Source organism: Ostrea edulis, chromosome 2 (genome assembly GCF_947568905.1).
Source record: "Ostrea edulis chromosome 2, xbOstEdul1.1, whole genome shotgun sequence".
In the NCBI taxonomy this organism is placed as follows: domain Eukaryota; kingdom Metazoa; phylum Mollusca; class Bivalvia; order Ostreida; family Ostreidae; genus Ostrea; species Ostrea edulis.
Genome location: NC_079165.1, coordinates 61,019,923 through 61,040,445, shown reverse-complemented (window position 1 = coordinate 61,040,445; position 20,523 = coordinate 61,019,923). Strand labels below are relative to the sequence as shown.

Sequence of the window (20,523 nt, the reverse complement as noted above, 5' to 3'; positions counted from 1 at the left end):
TCACAAAAATCGAATGGAAATGGCTTTCAACAGATTGTTGTTGTTGAAAAAATGTAATTTTATATGAAGAAATATGAAAATTTCGACGTGTTACAACACTTATGTATTTCATGCATATGCAGACGAGAACGCGTGAAATGATATTAAAATGATATATTAAAGGTAATTAATTGGTATTGATTGTACTCGGATAAAACAGACTCTGGAGCATTAAAGATCACATGAAATATTTCCAGGAGAGTTAATTTTAGCAGAGTAATTGAGTCTACGTAACATTGCAGCAAAAGAATACCAAACAAATCATGTTTGTTAACGTATCCTAAAGAAATACCTGGTAAAAACATCCCCCAAATATCTATGCACATTTTTACCCCCCCCCCCGCGCCCAAAATTAATAATTAAAAAATTACTTATAATTTACATAACCTGAAAAATATAAAACATCTTTAAATCAAGATCTTCTAAGCTTGTGAAACATTCATGCAAGTTAATGATAATGATGTAAATTTCTCCTTTAAATTTTTAACCCCTTCAAAATACCAAGAAAACCAACCCCAAAACATCCATTTTACCAACCCCTACCCCCCTCCCCTCTCCCCCGACAGAAATACTACGGTTTTGTTGGACCTCCAAAAGACACCAAAATTCAAAATTTGTCCTCCCAAGAATAGGCATAGTCTATAAATGGTACAAAATTTGGAGTCATACCCCCCCCCCCCCCTTTCCTTGTGTTCAGCAACTGTTCGTATCAAATATCTCAAGAGGTTATAGAATGAGAATTTTTTTTTTTATCGCTAATGGCATTCTTTCTCTGCCACAAAGTATGTGCATTACTTCTCTGCTTGTTTAGCTGCTTAGAAAGCAAGCTTTAGGGTTTGTCGAACTACGAGTGAATTGCTCAGTTACGTACATCATATAGGAAAATTACGTACATCAACCAAAAATATTTTAATGAGTTACGTACATCACGTGTGTTTTTACACAGGAGTTTCACTCGTCCATTCAGGAGAAACAAATGGAGTTTACCATTCTGAACGATAAAGCGTAAAGAAATACACAAACTTGACTAATTAATATCACTGAATTGTTGATAGGATAAGATATAATCTAAATTGAAAAATTACCTGTTTCTACTTCCGCCATCTTGGGATGTACGTAACTGCAGTTACGTACATCAGTTTAATACCAGTGACTTTGTCACGTTGAGAGGGGGGATATTGCGCTATAGTAGTGGTATATCACTAATACAGTGGGATTACGCTATATTTTCAGCCGTAGATACATGTAGCATCGATTTCATTAAATTACATGCTGGTCGATTAAAGTGCAAGTTATGGTGTGTATATTGGTATATGCTTTGATTTGATGGATTTTATTAAATTTTCTACCGTTGTGTTTAATAATGCGAACACGCGTTTTAAAATGGAAGTTATATTTTTAACATAGCAACCGGTGATTGAGGTAGTATTCAAGCACGATTGAATTTAATTTTCTTTCACGCATGTGCACACATTGTTGCTTGTAATCAGTCTCTACCCAGGGTTCCGTGCGCTACGCACACTATACCTCTGTCAACGCTCTTTCAGCGTTTTTTTTTTTGTTTTTTTTACAGAAATCGTGTAAAAGTTTGTAATATACAACATTTATGTTTTGGACTAAATATTTAGTCATATTATGCATAGGCGTAGCTTGGGTTCGAATATTACCGAGGCAGGGGGTCTGGGGGTATATGCTTTTAGTGCAATTAAATTGATGATTACTGTAAATTGTTTAAAATTGCTGTTTTCTTATCCTAAATTTGGAACTGCTTCGTAATATGCGTATGAATGAAGGGCATTCACGTAGTGGATATTTAATGTAAACATGGAATCAAATGTAAGAAAGGCTGTAGAAAATACGATAAGCCTTGTAAAATAAGAGACAAACAGCTAAATGGTAAAAATGTTCGTAAAAAAGTGCCAGTGGGCTATGAAGAGAGCCTGATGCATCACCTGTTGCCAGAACTTTTAAAGGGAAAGGAAAGGAGAATGACTGTTTATAACATGTGATTATATTGCCACGTGATTCCAAGCGTTGACAAAGGTGTAAGTGAAGGTTGCATAACGCGACCTCTGGTGAGATAATGATTTGTAATAACTATGGTTCGTCGAATTTACCGAGGAAAAGCCTGCATGATTACAGGTTTGGAGGAGCGTTGTGACAGCTGAAGAAAACTAAGTCTATACTGTACACCTAAGTGAGATAACAACGACACAGGTTTTTGGCGCTCAGAAAGTTTTATGACTTAAAAAAGTCCTGTCAACGTTCTCTGCTTCTATCACACCTAGAACTACCTTATTAGTATGTATTTGTTTCTGAGAGAAAGGTGAAGATAACGAACAGTGATGAATCTCACAACTCTATTAGCAATACAAAATAGAGGGTTGGGCAAACAGGGACCCCTGGACACACCAGAGGGGGATCAGATGCGTAGGAGTAGTAAACATCCTCTGTCGACCGGTCACACCCGACGTGAGCCCTATATCTTTATCAGGTAAACGGAGTTATTCGTAGTCAAAATCAATGTGCCAAGAACGGTCTACCAATCGGTATGAAACACGTCTGACAGCATTTGACCCAATGATAGGTTGTATTGGCAAACTAGATCGTTATAACTACCATAGAATTTGCGAAATGTTGACTTAAAACGACATTGTTGAAACCCCTACACCATCAACTTGTTTGTCAGTAGCCTGCCTCGATTTAAAAACTGACCATACGCAGAACAAGCTCTTGTGTATCGAATCAGTTGAGAGATATAAACACCGTATGCAGGTGATAATGGAATATTGCTACTTACATATATGTAAATATGGGAAGTTGACAATGGGGAAGCTGAAGTGAAAACATGCAGTTTTAGCAAAAAGTAATGTGAAAAATATTAAAACCCCTGTTGGACTATAACACGCAATCTACATTTGTAGTATATTTGTACAGTACAGCAGTTGATGTGCTGAGCTACTCGGCTTGACGATGAATTTTGAAATGAATAGACAAATATTGCTGATATCGATTTTTTCATCCATGTTTTAAAAGGAAGTCGGCCATTATGACGACGTATTTAACTTCCTCTGTTTCATATCACTTCGAAACACTGCTCCGTAAGAGTTAGTGTGTTCTAATTGTAAACAAAACGAAACCCGCTGAGTAAAACTGGACTTTGCTGTATATACATGTAGCAACTCGCCATTCAAAACAAGTCTACCTGACCATGAAATTGAGGTGCCTCACAGGATAATAAAATTGAGGGTCAATACGGGATAATTCATTGAAGCAAAATAACCTCGAAAATGATTGCGACAATTATGAATTAGGGTTGGTTTGGTATGACCCCTGGGCACTTGCTTAACAGAATACTCAATGCATCTTGACATATGCAACATTTATGTATATGGTATAGGGTTAAAGTATGCTATATGGTAACTATTGTAGCGTCTTTGTTATTTTTTTTTATTAGAATTAAGGGCAAATACTTGTGTGCGTGTATACTGTTTTATGACAGCATCTATATTAGGGATACTCTTGAGAAGCCTCCGTTAGAGGGCAATATCACAGGTCTTCTAGGTAGTTCAATACAATCATCACAAAATTTTCCTGTGATGGTTTGTGTAATTCTTGATCTATTGAACACACGTGACGAGGAAGGCACCCAGATTTTTCACGGACAGAGGTTTCGTAAAAATAATTAGGCACTGATATTTTAGTTCTTATACAATGGTTTATTGCTCTCTAATGGCAGGTACTAGTACTGCTAAGCCGCGGTTTAGTGAGTACTGGTGTATCACATACAATAGAGGGTAGACACAAGTTTTAAGGAGGTATGCTACACCAGAGAAATTTGATGTAGGTGAAAAGTGAAGGATACAGCAATATTTTGAAGTTGAAAAATTTCAAATTTACTTTATTTTGTCAAAAAATTCAGTTTTAGTAGGTAGAAGATAATCTGGAGAGAGAAAAATTAAAACCCCTGCTGGACTCGAACCTGCGATCTACATTTCAGCAGTCGGTATGCTTTTTTCTCTCTCTTTTAGTCGGTATGCTAACCTACTGAGCTACTCGGATAGGTATTTAGATTGAAAAGGAAAAGTCAAATATTGCTGATATTGATTTTTTTCCTCCATGTTTTTAAAGGAAGTCAGCCATTATGACGATGTAGAGTACCCCTTAATTTTGTGAGGGATTTGAAATAAACAAAACTTTTTGTAACACATTGATCAAACAAACTGCAATGATAGTGACAACCCAGGATATGACGAGCTACCACACAAGGAAGCTTGTTTATTGATACGAGATGCTGTACAATACTGATTTTTCTTCAGAAGTTTTGTAAAAGATTTTCTTCTTAGATATATTCCACTGTGACAATTTGAACCCCTTCTAAGGCCCCATCCAGACTTCGGGGTTGCTGTTGTCCATACGCTTGAATCTATTCTACCTAAGGATGTTAGCATATCAATTTGAAATATTTCTAAAATTCTCTTTATAAATTACGAAGCTTTAACTATGCTATCGATTTGTAAACTTTAATTGACGAATGTTGCACCGAGTTCATATAAATTTGTTTCGTTGATAAAGTATAGATAAGACCCTTTAATTTAGTGGTATCATTATAGTACGTGTAATCCACTAACAGTGAAAACTATATTCTTGAGATGATTATACTTTAAGGCATAATTTAGATTTGTAAAATAGAATTAACGACAGTTTAAAGATGTTTAACATGGATTAAAGTCATTTACTATATCAGTATATGTACAAAATATATATTTACAGTATTCTTCGTCTACAGGGTAATTTTTTTTACAGAAAGTCGATGTATAAATCATTCATGCGTTGGCCTTTTGGCATAAATATTCCATATGATCTCCAAATTTCAAAAGTATTCACGAAAAGGGCATCACATTTTACTGTAAGTCTTGCCATTTTTTAAAATCATGGTCTTAGAAATATCAACAAAGAAACAGTATATTATTGCATGTTGCAAACATCCAGGATATTCCTGGAACTAGTGCGAATTTTATAAGGAAACATTTGTACATAATGTGAACATGTCGCTAAAATAAGGAAGTGAATTCACAATTTTACGTTTGGGGGAATGAGGACGGATGCGAATGTTGTTTTGGTAAAAGTTGAAACATCTTTGGAAACAGCACACCAGAGTAAGTCGGTATCTGTATTTCTTATCATTTAAGTTTTAGATAACCGCTACTCTGCAAAAACTAATTATTAATGTTTGATGTGTTTATTGTAGAAATCGGAGTTTTTTGTGGAAAGTATTTATAGTAAATTTCCTGAAGGTCAATTTTTGAAGCCATAGACGATGTTCAGTTCGATTGACGACAGCAGTGATGAGGATTCGTGTCGGACATTGTCTGGAAGTCAATCCCCTCGAACATCAAGCCTACATTCAGGAAGAGTAAATTTGTCTAAAATATGTAGAGATGGTAGGTACAATTTTCAAACCATCTACTTCTTATTTTGTACATGTGTGTGTTACGCCTACACATAGACGTGTAAATACCAGGGCCGTAAATTAACCTTTAATTTGGAGGAGGCAGGAAATTAGGCGGGGGTCTGGGGGCCGCCCAGACCCCCAGACGCTGAGCACATTTTGTGCACACTGAACACGTTTCGTGCAAAATCCTTGATTCTAGGGCCTTCTAAGATGTTACTTGACTAACTCATTCTAAAAGAAAGATTTGGAATGCTTTTTAAGGGAGGTATCATGTTCTTAGTTATTGGAAACAACATAAATTCTAATGAACTTTAAATTTTAATTTTTTTTGGCTCAAAAGTTGGAGGAGGAAGCTGCCTCCTCCGCCTCCATGTAATTTACGGCCCTGAATACAAAGTTGCTCGTGGTTTTTTTTTTTCATGCTCAGGAAGTTGTCTGAGTTAGGTTATTTCTAGCAACATTTCCCACAGATGTTTGAAGGAGGATGTTGTGTTTGATGATCGGTTCAGAATCTGGGATAGTCCGTCGCTTAGGAACCTTATTCCCTTTGGCAACGCAAAACGTCTTTGTAATTGTTCAAGATTATTGCAGGTTGCCAAAGACACTCCAAAAATTAACCAGTTTACGGCAATGAAATAAGCCGAAAAATGATATAAAATATCACCAATGCGGTGTGAAACACAGGCACCTGAAGTATGAACACTACTACCCCTCACCCTTACTGATTTTTTTGCGGCGATGATTTCTCCGAAATGTGTGGATTCATCCCAATTTCGATTGGTGTAATCATTTCAAGCTGTTTTGAGCTGTAGAGATTGACCTTCTACCGTTTTTTTTTATACTGGTAGAAGACCAATCTTTATAAGCGCCGAGCATAGGCCTAAAATTTGCATCCCTTCACCGGTAATGGTAACGTTTCCATATTGAAAAATTCTAAAGAGGGACGTTAAACAATATATAATCAAGCAAGCAAGCAAGCAAGCAAATGCTGTTATCGTCGTTACGTAGTCTGCAGTAAACCTCGTATTAATGAACATATTTTATATGAATGTACGAGTTCACTCATTACTTTCTCTCTGCAGAGGAGGACATGCGATTGTTGGCACGGTTATTGAAATGTAAGAAAGGAAAAGAAGTGATGACCAGATTAGAAGAAACATTTGACTGTAAAATGCATGTCAAGTTCCAAACAAAACCAAAACGTCGAGTCGTAACGAAGCGTTCAAGTTCTCGTCAATGCCAGTCACAAACGTATGTACACAGAGTTTTAATACATGTATATCAAATATGTGATGAATATGCTTGTTGTGATAACATATACTAAATACTGCAATATCACACAGGACATTTCCTCCTCAAAGGATTTTAAAGCCATCAGTTCCAGAATACAAGTCAACATCCTCCACCATAAAAAATGTAGAGATCACGGTCAAACAGGGTGACATCACCAAGGAAACGGTAGCTAGGATACATTTATCAATTTCATTAGCAGAATTCATTCTAATTCCGTGTTGATATGGGATTCTTTTTCTTAAATCTGTGTTTTACCCTTATTAGGCTGATGTTATTGTCAGTGTAGTTGGACCAGACCTTGATTTTCAGAAAAGTGTAATTTCGAAATCAATGTGCAAGGCTGGAGGAAGCACTCTGACAAAGGTAAGTAGCAAAGGTGTCTACGAAAACATGTATGTACCGATAAGGCGTATAATGATATACATGTACATGTATTATGTAACGGTACGCGGTACCTAAAGGTACCTTCACACTCACGGATTTTTCTTACGGATCCTTACGTATTCCACAAATACCGTAAAAGTACACGGATTGTTACGATTTAGACACTTTAAAGAGCTGTTTTAAAAGTATTTACGGGCCATTTACGATTTATTAGGAGTTCTTGCGATGCATTTACGGCACACATTTACGATTTGTTCCGAGTGAACACGGATAAATACGAGCAATTTACGACACTTTACGAGCTTTTTAGGGATTGTTACGAGTATATTACGGTAATTTACGATTTCGCTTAGCTTTTACGTGTAATCACGACCTGTTAACGTGTTGATAACGTGTTGTTACGAACAGTTAGGAGTTAGTTACGATCGTTTACGTTTTTGACTTAAAAGTGTTCGCAATTGGCTTTGTATCATCATTCGACAACTGACATTACTTGTAACAGCATGTATGTATATTGTATGCAAGATGTGTAACTTCTTTGATGTCTTGATAACAACTGAAAGAAACTGTTAGATTTTGCGTCTTTTATACCTTTCCTTAATCGTAAAGTTTAAGTATGACTCCTAAAGTAATCGTGTCTAAACGTAAAATGCTCGTAATGACTCTGAACAATCCGTAAAGCGATTGTAACCCGACGTGAAGGAAATCGTAAATATCACTTAGGCATTCGTAATAATCCGTAAACAACTCGTAAACTATCCGTAACATATCGTAAACTAACCGCAAAGATTCGTTAAAAAAAACTTTTTACGAGTGTTTTACGAATTCTTACGAGCAGTTTACGTGTTCTTGCGACCAGTTTACGATACTTACGGATTGTTACAAGTTATTTACGGGTTATTTACGGAAAATGAAATCCGTGGACAATCGTGAATTTTTTTCTTGACATGTCAAAAAATTTGTCCCTACTTTCACGGATCCTTACGAGTGTGTGCGAGTTGTGACGAGTTATTAACGGATACGAACGAGTGATTTACGAATGCTTGCGATTGACTACGAGTCGGAGATCCGTAAGGACTCGTAAGAAAAATCCGTGAGTGTGAAGGTGGTATAACTTGAACAATGAGGTGTTGCTGACAAATAGAAAATTACGCTGGTCTCTTGTCAGTTCTTGGCAAGGAACATCTCCAGGAAAGCATTGCATGGTTCCATTGAGGAGGACTGGGGGGTTGGGTTGGGGGTTGGGGGGTTCGGGTCAGAATCTATGGTGGCTGATTTGTGCCACTTTACAATTTGTCGTCTTTTCGAGGCGAAAAGATTGATTGATTGATTGATTGATGTTTTCCGCCACACTCAACAATTTTTCAATTATCTGGTGGCGCCCAGTTTTTATTGGTGGAAGAGAGAATCCAGTTACAATGTAACTGGGAAGAGACCACCGACTTTCCGAAAGTAAACTGGGAAACTTTCTCACTTACCGGCGCGAGCGGGATTCGAACCCGCACCAACTTAGGTGAGAGGCCGTGTGATTTTGAGTGCGATGCTCTAACCACTCGGCCACGGAGGCCCCTGCGAGGCGAAAAGACGACAAAACGATAATTAGCGACTTTTTCGCCCCGAAGTAACGAAAAGACGACAGGGCGAAAGTCGAAAAGACGACAAAATGTAGGCGAAAAGACAACAAACAAAACCCGCAAATTAGCGACCTAATTTGTCGTCTTTTCGCTTGGCGTTTTTGTCATCTTTTCGAGGCGAAAAGACGACAACACGAAAAGACGACAAAACGAAAATTAGCGACTTTTCGCCCCGAAATAACGAAAAGTTGACAAAATGTAGGCGAAAGCCCCTGCCCACCCCAACCTCCAATTCAACATGCCTGGTATAACATTTACAAAAAAAAAGATTTTTTTCAGTGGAATACAAGTACATAAGAACTATAATTCAATTTTAGGTGTTTCCTTTTTAGTCCCCTACCGACGAAGTCGAAGAAGACTTTTTCTCTCTCAGTTCTTGCAGATATTTATTTTATATTTGGTATGTTGCTTTGCCATAACAAGTTACAGATCAAGTTCGAATTTCATTTTGGTCCGTTGATTTTTCACTTAGTTATGGCCCTTGGACGTGGAAAAATCGCATCAATTATCAGTTTTCCAGACTTTTTTTGGTTGTGCTTGCATATATTCATTTGATATTTGGTACATTGCTTTGCCATAACATGTAACAATTTTGTCCCAATCCATTGATTTTTCACTTAGTTATGGCAAAGCCCTAAACCTAATTATAAATTTGTCTTTTTTCCTGGTCTAGTCTCTACTTGAATAGTAGCTGATTTCCAACCATTCCTATCCTGGTTCCCCAATTTTCCCTTTTACCATAACCTACATAATGAACTTTGAATATTGTTGTGGTACAGTAAATTTTGCAACCGGTAGGGGACTATGTATTGCCATGCAATACTCTCAGACTGCTTGTTGTAAATGTAATAAATAACTAGAGCCAAGCTCGTTGCAAAGCAACGTCGGAGCTGTATGACATAAAAACCTTAAACTTGACCATATGTCCTTGGGTCAGGTCCTAATGCAGCCTAGTTAACATAAAAATACAGGAATCGTACATGAGTATGTGTGTGTGGAATATTTTATTAAACTTTAATATCTATCTGCGTAAATACATGTAGGTATATTATGTACACAGTGCGCACAGAAGTCGCGTATGAATTTCACGCCAGGGGCACGTGCCGAAGTAAGTTATACGCATATTTTCCCCCCTTCACCTACCTAATGATACGGTTACCTGTTTGCAGGTCAAGCTTTTTACTCATATATAACACAATACTCGAGCAAAATATTATGTTTATGAAATCAAGAGGATGTCAAAGAACAACTTTTCCAGCGAAAGCCATATCGAAATATTTACCGTTTTTGAGTTATAAAGCGAAAACTTTGAAGATCTCCAGATCCCTAATTTAAGGAGCCAGCCCTTTTTTATGGATATCAAAAGAAAGCTCTTAACATTTTGTACAACTTTTGTTCTACATGTCTTAACAAAATATTTTTAATTTAAAAGATACAAAGGAAAATATGTGTAATTTTTTGCTCCTTTAGGCGTCCTAATTTTTTAACCCTGTCAACCACCATTTCGAACGCTGTAACCAAAAAACAAAAAACGATGTGCACAACTACAATGCTCCTACTTTTCATTTTCAACGCATTTTCTGCTCAAGCTTATACAGTCTCGGAGCCTTTGTCTGAAAACCTAAAATTTCATTCAAAGGGGAATAACTCGTGAACAGAAGGGAATTTCTGAAATGTAGTACATAATTTTAAAATCGTTCTGTAAAGTTTATAAACCCTGAAAATTTGAGCAAATTCCATGCAGAAATGAGCGAGATATGAGGCTTCAAAGTTAGCGTCTAGGAAAAAGAAGGAAAAAAAGAATAATAAGAATTATCTTAACCGGCACAATCAGTAGAAGGTCTTCCGTTGTTACGGAAGACCTTAATTATCAAAAACAAAACAAATTTCATATTGAATTCCTAGAAAATCAAATGGCTAAATAACAGAAAAACTGGTAGTTTGTCGTCTTTTCGTTATTTCGAGGCGAAAAGTCGCTAATTACCGTTTTGTTGTCTTTTTGCGGGGTTTATTTGTCGTCTTTTCGCCTACATTTTGTCGTCTTTTCGACTTTTTGTTTTGTCGTCTTTTCGGATCGAAATAACGAAAAGACGACAAATTGTAAAGTGGCACAAATCAGCCACATAAGAATCCCATCTTGTATATGAAAAACACATGCTAGTATTTGTATCTTTATTTAATGGTACAAGTTCTGTGAAAGGTGGACTCAATGATAAGGTTGGACCCTCTGTGGGAAAAAGCACCCTCGGAAAATTTTCTAGATCCGCGTATGTCTCGTTAGTAAATTACGACAATAACCAGTGGCAAATTCAGAGTGACCTTGGTGGAGCATACACTTTTTGGATTGTTTTGGGGGGGGGGGGGCTTACAGATTCAAAACATTAAAAAAAACTGGTTCCATAAAAATTATGAGTATTATATGAAAATACATCCTTCTCTCAGCATTATATGACAATACGTCCTTCTCTCTGCATTATATGACAACACTTCCTTCTCTCTGCATTATATGACAATACGTCCTTCTCTCTGTATTATATGACAATACGTCCTTCTCTATGTATTATATGACAATACGTCCTTCTCTCTGCATTATATGACAATACGTCCTTCTCTCTGTATTATATGACAACACGTCCTTCTCTCTGCATTATATGACAATACGTCCTTCTCTCTGTATTATATGACAACACGTCCTTCTCTCTGCATTATATGACAACACGTCCTTCTCTCTGCATTATATGACAACACGTCCTTCTCTCTGCATTATATGACAATACGTCCTTCTCTCTGTATTATATGACAACACGTCCTTCTCTCTGCATTATATGACAACACGTCCTTCTCTCTGTATTATATGACAATACGTCCTTCTCTCTGCATTATATGACAACACGTCCTTCTCTCTGTATTATATGACAATACGTCCTTCTCTCTGCATTATATGACAACACGTCCTTCTCTCTGCATTATATGACAACACGTCCTTCTCTCTGTATTATATGACAATACGTCCTTCTCTTTGTATTATATGACAATACGTCCTTCTCTTTGTATTATATGACAATACGTCCTTCTCTCTGTATGATATGACAATATGTCCTTCTCTCTGCATTATATAATAATACGTCCTTCTCTCTGTATTATATGACAATGCGTCCTTCTCTATGTATTATATGACAATACGTCCTTCTCTCTGTATGATATGACAATACGTCCTTCTCTCTGTATGATATGACAATACGTCCTTCTCTCTGCAGGCTTTGAAGGATTCCAAATCTAACTCGGGCAGCTCCCGGATCATCACGACAGATGGAGGAAACCTGAAATGTCAGTTTGTGTTTACACTGATACTACAGCCTTGGACGGATGTAACGGCTCAAAATGTACGAAGTGCGATAAAGAGTGCACTCTGAAACAATGTTATACGTTCTTACATATACAGTATATAAATTAATTGTGAATCATGAATAAGCCTCCCTATGTGTCTGTCCGTCTGTATGTATGTCTGTGCAGTCGTTACCAGTCATAGCTTGTCATAAGCAACGTGAAATGCAGCATTGTACATTCCCGACACAAATAAAGATCCCTAATCATAAAAAGTCATGCGTGATTGGAAGAAAGCAAACTAGATGCCCTTACTTGATATAAAGGTTGCTTTTTATCTGAGGGTATGTCACGAGACATCATGATTATGCATACATAGTAGAGTATTAGTGTACGAAAGTATTTGCCCGACCTTTATCTTTAGATGAGTGAGGCTTTATATAGACAGCTGTACTTTACACAAAGGTTACTTGCGGTCTCTCCCTGCCTACGTGTTTGTCTTATTATCTTAGAACAAAGTCATTAGGACGTTGCCGATTCTATTTGGGGGGGGGACTATATTATTCTTGTCCAAGCCATAGTTTTGAAATATAGAGATATGCACTCGTATGTAACCCAAAGGTTGTTCTTGACTTGATTCGCCATCTAGATTATTCTTAAGAGAACATTAAATAAGGCAATGCAGGGATTATCATGAATGCGCTGTTAGGGTCTGTGGTATTACTGATATTTTGTCTTCTTAGGACAGACCTAGTTCAAACATGTCACGCCTTTTCATACATCATATCACAAATACATTCCCCGTTCCAAAACAAAATTTACAAGCCATTTACACCCTCAAAGAGGAAATACACAATTTGTTTTTCGTTTCTGTTACAGACATTTCGACAGATCCTAGAAGAGTGTTTTCAGTTGTGTGTCCAGAGTAACTTATCCTCGATATCACTGCCGATGTTAGGATGTGGACGGATGTTACAATATCCACTACAAACCACAGCCAACATCATGATGGATGTAACCAGTAAAATCATAAACGCAGGCGGACTAAAGGTACACTCTACTGCCGACCAGTTTAGCAGATAAACTTGGGCCATTCCAAATTTTTTTTATGTTTAACGTCCACCCTAAAATCAAAATCCTAGTTCCTATTAGGGGAAAAAAAACCACAAATCGGTAGACAAAACACACACACGCCATTTTAGTGTAATAATGAAATTATTTTATTTGATCATGATCAATAAATGCACTTGTTTCCAAATGAAGTCGAACTACATGCATCTTTAATTGTATTTTGTTCTGTCATTACATTGTAATCTTGGTCTAAAATATCTTTGTTATATAACATATCAAAGAGAGAATGCGGACTGACAGACCCAGAGCTCGAGATGATGGAATAGGTATAACAAACATGTACAGTCACACCTATTATTTGTAATTGATCAGCCAATTTGAATCAAACCAATCTCATTACTTCTACATAAACCCAATCCCATGGCGATCCGGGTTAGAATAGGTCCTCAGTACTCTTTGCTGGTCGTAAGAAGCGATTAAATGGGGCGGTCAAAAACAGAGACCCCATGTCACAGCAGGTGTTGCATGATAACGATCCCTCCCTGCTCAAAGACGGTACATGTAAGCGCCGAGCATAGGTAAATTTCGCAGCCCTTCATCGGCAATGGTGGGGTCTCTATGAGTGAAAATTTCTCGAGCGGGACATTAACCCAGGTACATGAACTGCGGATATTTTACCATTGAATCTTGCCATATATTTATTTAAAAGATGTAAATGTATATTACAATGACAAATTACATCGTATACACGAGAGAGAGAGAGAGAGAGAGAGAGAGAGAGAGAGAGAGAGAGAGAGAGAGAGAGAAACCAAACACCATGGTCGCCATGTGTATTCTAATCTGTTTAGGATTTCGATCCTGATCAACATTAGACACAGAATGCAGATAAATATAGCATTTTGAAATACGTCATTTTTTCTTCTTCTGGAGAATGCATTGTGTGTGTGTGTGTGTACAGATGTGTGTGTGTGTGTGTGTGTGTGTACAGATGTATGTGTGTGTGTTTAATTTCTATACCTTAAAACCAATCCGTCCGAGGATGCTAAACATAGAAACTTGGAATGGCCATATCCTTCAGTTAACTACAGAAACTGTTCCTACTACTGATTAGATTTCACTTGAATTATATCCTCTGTCTTCAGACTGTGACATTTGTTGCATACATTACACCCGAGTATGACGCCATGAAACAATCATTACGTCAGGCCAACAGCAGTGCTTCAGGGGGAGCGACAGCCAATGCTGGTACAGTAGTATTTCTTCTCAACTTGTCAATTCTAAGACAGCCCAAAAATATTTTAGCTTTACAAGTATTTAGCATTTTTATGCAGACGAAAACAACGAGGATGTGATGGGTTGCACCATAACGTTATCAAACTCTTCCAATACTCGACCAAACCCCGTGTCTCGGATTCTTTCTGAACTAGAGGACAACTTACTGTACACTGAACACATTCCAAATCCTACAAATAAATGTTTACCTCTCCGAGTGAAGGGGCGCATTCACGAAACAGCATCAAAAAGAGGCCTACTACACATAAGACTGGATATTGGTGAGATATTATGATTAAAATTTTATGTATAGTTTTACCCGATAGGGTCATTTGCTAAAATGCGAAACCGTGCGGCCATACAAATATGTCGCCCGCTAACGCATGCGTTGTCGAGCTGTCACAGAATACGCCATCGTGTCACTTTTAAACACATGCTGTCACGATATTGGAATGTGAACTCGACGGCGTGTTGTGTAACAGGGGCAACATGTTGTGGAAAGTCGTGTTAGCGCCACACTGTGTTGTACGACAGCGCACTATTGCACTTTCGAAAATGGCTCAATCGAAACTCTGTATCTATGACATGTACATGTCTTCTAATGTTATCAAAATTTCTAGATCAAAAGACCGGCAGCATTGTGTTAAAGGGTGAAAGAAATCACATTAAAGTGTGCAAACATGACATCATACCTCTCCTCTCGGATGGCGTGAACACTTCCGATCGGCTGAAATGTTCCTCAGAATTTTGGTCTGGTCTTGCACATGAGTACACTCAAACGCCGCCATATTGGTCTCACTTTCCAAGATGTCGTCCGATGCCGGAAGTGTTTAAACTATTTCAAGCCAATCGTCAGCCGATGTTGCTCCCCGTGGACAAGGATACTGACGCAGCTGTCCGGAGTCTGGTTCACAGCACATGGCAGAAGGAATATGTCGGGCAGGGCCGAGACGCGGTTGGTTTGACGCATACATCCATCAAAATCCACAGCGTTGAAAGGATTGAAAACCTCGAACTTTTTGCGAAATACGCCTTGAAACGTCAGGAGTTCTTTCGCACTCTTTCGGACGACGAAACATATGCATTCCCCAGAATTGAGGAGGTTCCGTTGTCTGCAGGTATGTCCAGAGGACCAATAGATACTTACGCAAAGTTGACAAAACCGCTAAAAGGAGAAATTTTCCCGGAAATAAATGAGCACTACTTGTTTCATGGAACGAAACCCGATGTTTTACAAACTATCATTCATCAGGGACTGGACTTCAGAATGAGCAGTGATAAGGCAATGTTTGGAATGGGAATTTACGGAGCGGAAAGCGCTACTAAAGCTGATCAGTATGTGGGTAAGTATGGATTCAAAAGAGCACTTCTTCATAATACATTTATTTGTACAGTTAAAGACTTCATGGTTACTTAATTTTCAAATTTAAACTTTTAGACGCCAAAACCAATAGAACTCCTGGTAAAAAGAAAATGCTTTTGATGCGGATGTTGTTAGGAAAATCCTATATATGTTTGGACTCAAATCCAAAGAAATACAGACGGCCTCCGTGCACTAGTTCTGGTTGTTGGCGTGACGACTGTGTTGACATGCATGACCGATTCGACAGCGTCGTTGGAGACGGACAGTGGTTATTTCGGGAATTTGTCGTATACGCTGTTGATCAGTGTTACCCAGAGTACATTATCAACTATGAAAGAAATTGAACTTTCACTAGGTAAAATGCCGAACTTTAAAGCAATATAAAGTGCTTTTAAAACTGTTTTATGTGACTCAGGGTAATTCGATACCTGATTTCAGGTAAAAGGTATATCCATTTTAAAATTCACAATAGTGATTCGTCTCACAACTGGGCTTACAATTGAAATGGCCGTGTCTGCTGCCCAAGTTGTTTAATGTTAATTCTATTTCGAAACAAAATGTTGTATTTAGCAATAGATGTGTGTCTCAAAATTCCAACAGCTGATACATGTACGTATCAAAATTACAACATCTGATACATGTACGTATCAAAATTACAACAGCTGATACATGTACGTATCAAAATTACAACAGCTGATACATGTACGTATCAAAATTATAACAGATGATGCGTGATTCAAAGTTACAGCAGGTGATACGTATCAAAATCACAACAGCTGGTGCGTGATTCAAAGTTAGAACAGCTGATACGTTTCAAAATTACAACAGCTGACGTGTGATTCAAAGTTACAGCAGCTGATACGTATGAAAATCACAACAGCTGGTGCGTGATTCAAAGTTAGAACAGCTGATACGTGTCAAAATTACAACAGCTGGTGCGTGATTCAAAGTTAGAACAGCTGATACGTTTCAAAATTACAACAGCTGATGCGTGATTCAAAGTTACAGCAGCTGATACGTGTCAAAATTACAACAGCTGATGCGTGATTCAAAGTTAGAACAGCTGATACGTGTCAAAATTACAACAGATGGTGCGTGATTCAAAGTTAGAACAGATGATACGTTTCAGAATTACAACAGCTGATGCGTGATTCAAAGTTACAGCGGCTGATACGTGTCAAAATTACAACAGCTGATGCGTGATTCAAAGTTACAGCAGCTGATACGTGTCAAAATTACAACAGCTGATTTGCGTCTCTACATGACACAACAGGCTTGAATTTCTCGAAAAAATATCAAACTTAAATTTGAGGGTTTTTTTTTTTTTTTTTTTTTATTTGAACAGTCAAAATTTGAAATTTGAGGAAAATCCCAGACTGAAGTTCAAGTTTCGATTAAGTTCTTTTCGAAAAATCCAGGCCGGTTGTAGCTGCAGCTCTCTGAGAAAACACTGAGACGATATATGGCCTCAACCATGCGCATTTTTTTTTTTTTTTTTTTGTGAGCCGTAAAACGAAGGTTTTTATAAGGGTGTGGATCTGTAGCTCTCTGATCTGTCCCAATATTTTTTTTTCAGAGAGCTACTAGGCCGGTTAGTGCTTGTTTCAAGTTCACAATAGTTGGTACGTGAGTAACGCGATTCAAAGTAACAGCAGCTGATAGTGTCAAAATCACAACAGTTAGCTAGTGCGTGCATCAAAATTACAGCAGTTAGATAGTGCGTGCATCAAAATCACAACAGTTAGATAGTGCGTGCATCAAAATCACAACAGTTAGGTAGTGCGTACATCAAAATCCCAACAGCTAGCTAGTGCGTGCATCAAAATCAAAACAGTTAGATAGTGCGTGCATCAAAATCACAACAGTTAGATAGTGCGTGCATCAAAATCACAACAGTTAGCTAGTGCGTACATCAAAATCACAACAGCTAGCTAACTATGCGTACATCAAAATCACAACAGCTAGCTAGTGCGTGCATCAAAATCACAACAGTTATAGCTAGTGCGTGCATCAAAATCACAACAGCTAGCTAGTGCGTGTTAATACGCGACCCAAAATCACATTGTGTCTTGTAATCAGTACAGATGGCACAACTTATATATGTCGCATGCAGGTTGTAGAATCCCCCCCCCCCCCCATCTGTGTGTGGAAATTAATCGTTTCCACTGAATTTGATAATCACACCATGACACTGAAATTTTGATCAAACGCGTTTTCATGCACATGTATTACATGTAGCAAAGTAATGATTTTAAATATTTTAAAAAGTCTACGACATTAAAGTTTGTAAATAGACGCCTTATCACTTTTCAAATCAACAGAGGAATTACTTGTCAACATCAAGTAACAATATTTGGTCAGCATTCACAGCTACAAATCACGCCTTTACCATCATATTATTTAGCGTCACATGCGCTACGTTACATGTATACTGATACCCCATTTCCAAATGGTCTCTCAATGTACATGTACATAGAGAATCTGCAAAGGAATTGATTATTTTTATATTCCATTTTCAAGTAAATTTAATTCTTTATTGACTCTAAAGCACATGTAAGTGTTGTTAGTCATGTAATATAAAAATACGTGTACACTGTGTTACGTGGTATATTTGTAACAATCCTTTGTTTCTGAGGTATAAAGAGTCTCTGATATACTAGTATTTATGCTCCTTTGTTAGCTGGCCTGTTTTTACATTCTTATGAAACAGAATTTATTCAAAAACTTCTACGCGAGAAGAAAAAATATCTTGCTGTGTCCCTCAATGCGACATTTAGATATATCGACGACCTTTTATCTATTTTATAACAATAATAATTTTCACTCATATGTCGATTAGATATATCCCTATGACCTCGAAATAAAAGACACCACAAAGTCATCCACTTCTGCTTTATTTTTGGATATTTTATTGAAAATGGATATTAACGGCAAACTAACAGCTAAACTTTATGATAAACGGGATGATTTCAGCTTCTCCATCGTCAACTTCCCATATTTATGTAGCAGTATCATATTATCACCTGCATATGGTGTTTATATCTCTCAACTGATTCGATACGCAAGAGCTTGTTCTGCGTATGGTCAGTTTTTAAATCGAGGCAAGGTACTGACAAACAAGTTGATGGTGTAGGGGTTTCAACAGTCTCGTTTAAAGTCGGCATTTCGCAAATTCTATGGTCGTTGTAGTGATTTGCCAATACACCCTATCATTGGGTCAAATGCTGTCAGACGTGTTTCATACCGATTGTTAGGTCGTTCTTGGCACATTGATTTTGACTACAGATAACTTCGTTTACCTGATCAAGATATAGGGCTCACGGCGGGTGTGACCGGTCGACAAGGGATGTGTACTCCTCCTAGGCACCTGATCCCACTTCTGGTATATCCAGGGGTCCATGTTTGCCCAACTCTGTATTTTGTATTGCTTATAGGAGTTGTGAGATTAATCACTGTTCGTTATCTTCACCTTTCATTTAAAACAAATTTCTTTGGTAGACACAAGATTGATAGTATTCAGTAAATAAGATAGAGGATTATCATATGATTTTTAAAAATACTTTTTTTTTATGTTTGTATAAAGGACAATCAAGTATAAAATGGTTTTCATCTACAACACTGGTCTTACAATGGTTACAAAATCTGTTTTAATTAGGAATGGAAGGATTACAATATCTATACCATATTTTAACTGATGTGCATGTTGTAAGTTCAGATTGTGATGGTAGAAGACACAAATATGGTTGTATTTTAGTTATTTGTTATCATAATTGAATAATGTACTATAGAATGAATTTTCCACATTGAGTACTCATGTTATTAACATTCTAATTCTCCGAAGGTTTTCTTTACAAAGAAATCATCAGTTTATAACCAAAGAGTTTATTTGTTATATCACAGTTAATGTTCAATGTTATTTGCAATTGTGTTATAAAACTATGCCGACTTTTTAAAATTATTCATATCGGCCAACTTTGTATCTTCCAAGATTGTATTTTTTAAAACAAGATTATCACTATCATTTGATTTTACCCGATTTTCCAATCTAGAAAAGTAATTAAACGTGAGCTTATATATTTTGACATGTAAAGGGGATATGCCTAGTTCAATTTTGCAGCCAAGTTGGATACTTTTTTGCGTACATGTAGTGTTCTTTATGATGAAATTTTGAATCTTTTCAAATGGTGCTTTATCAAATCGTTGAAATTTGTATATCCATATTTCTGAAGAGTGTGTTAAAATTGGAACAATAATCGATTCATATAGGTTTATCCATAATTTGGGTGAAAGATCTGAGCTAAGGAAGGGTATAAGGGGGTATATTTCAGGGTAAAGTAAAGTAAGCTTTAGTTCTAGCTGCAAGATCATCACAAGCAAATTTTAAATTACTATTTGATTGTAAAAATATGCCAAGATATTTGTACTTATAATTATATGATATCTACAATGGTATTGTTGTAATAAAATCCTTACAGTTTTTAATCTTCCTTGCTCAACAAACCATAACTTTTGTTGTTGTAAATATACACGCAACTTCATTCCATTCAGTATTTTGAAAGGATGACTACACAATATTGGAGTTCTTCAGCCGATTCTGATAATAAAACAAGATCATTAGCAAAAAATTGGTGATTAAATGTAAAAGTTATATCACCGAATGATACAGGATTAGTAATTATCTTATCAAA

General features: G+C 37.1%; 1 protein-coding gene across 1 annotated transcript; it reads left to right on the top strand.

The window, feature by feature from the left end:
* Window positions 1-5,116: 5,116 nt before the first annotated feature.
* LOC125681822 (protein mono-ADP-ribosyltransferase PARP14-like) lies at window positions 5,117-20,312 on the top strand. Its single transcript, XM_048922054.2, has 11 exons — window positions 5,117-5,198; window positions 5,291-5,483; window positions 6,577-6,745; window positions 6,838-6,952; window positions 7,052-7,150; window positions 12,063-12,188; window positions 13,009-13,179; window positions 14,343-14,445; window positions 14,532-14,753; window positions 15,093-15,815; window positions 15,911-20,312. The coding sequence occupies exons 2-11, from the start codon at window positions 5,360-5,362 to the stop codon at window positions 16,177-16,179; spliced, it is 2,121 nt and encodes a 706-aa protein (XP_048778011.2). The 5' UTR covers window positions 5,117-5,198; window positions 5,291-5,359; the 3' UTR covers window positions 16,180-20,312.
* Window positions 20,313-20,523: the final 211 nt, after the last annotated feature.

Excerpts from the sequence above, each read along its gene's own strand:
- LOC125681822 (XM_048922054.2), top strand. The coding sequence starts at position 5,360 with ATGTTCAGTTCGATTGACGACAGCAGTGATGAGGATTCGTGTCGGACA. Across the intron at positions 5,484-6,576 it reads GTCTAAAATATGTAGAGATG|AGGAGGACATGCGATTGTTG; the intron begins GTAGGTACAATT and ends TTCTCTCTGCAG. Across the intron at positions 6,953-7,051 it reads GTGACATCACCAAGGAAACG|GCTGATGTTATTGTCAGTGT; the intron begins GTAGCTAGGATA and ends TACCCTTATTAG.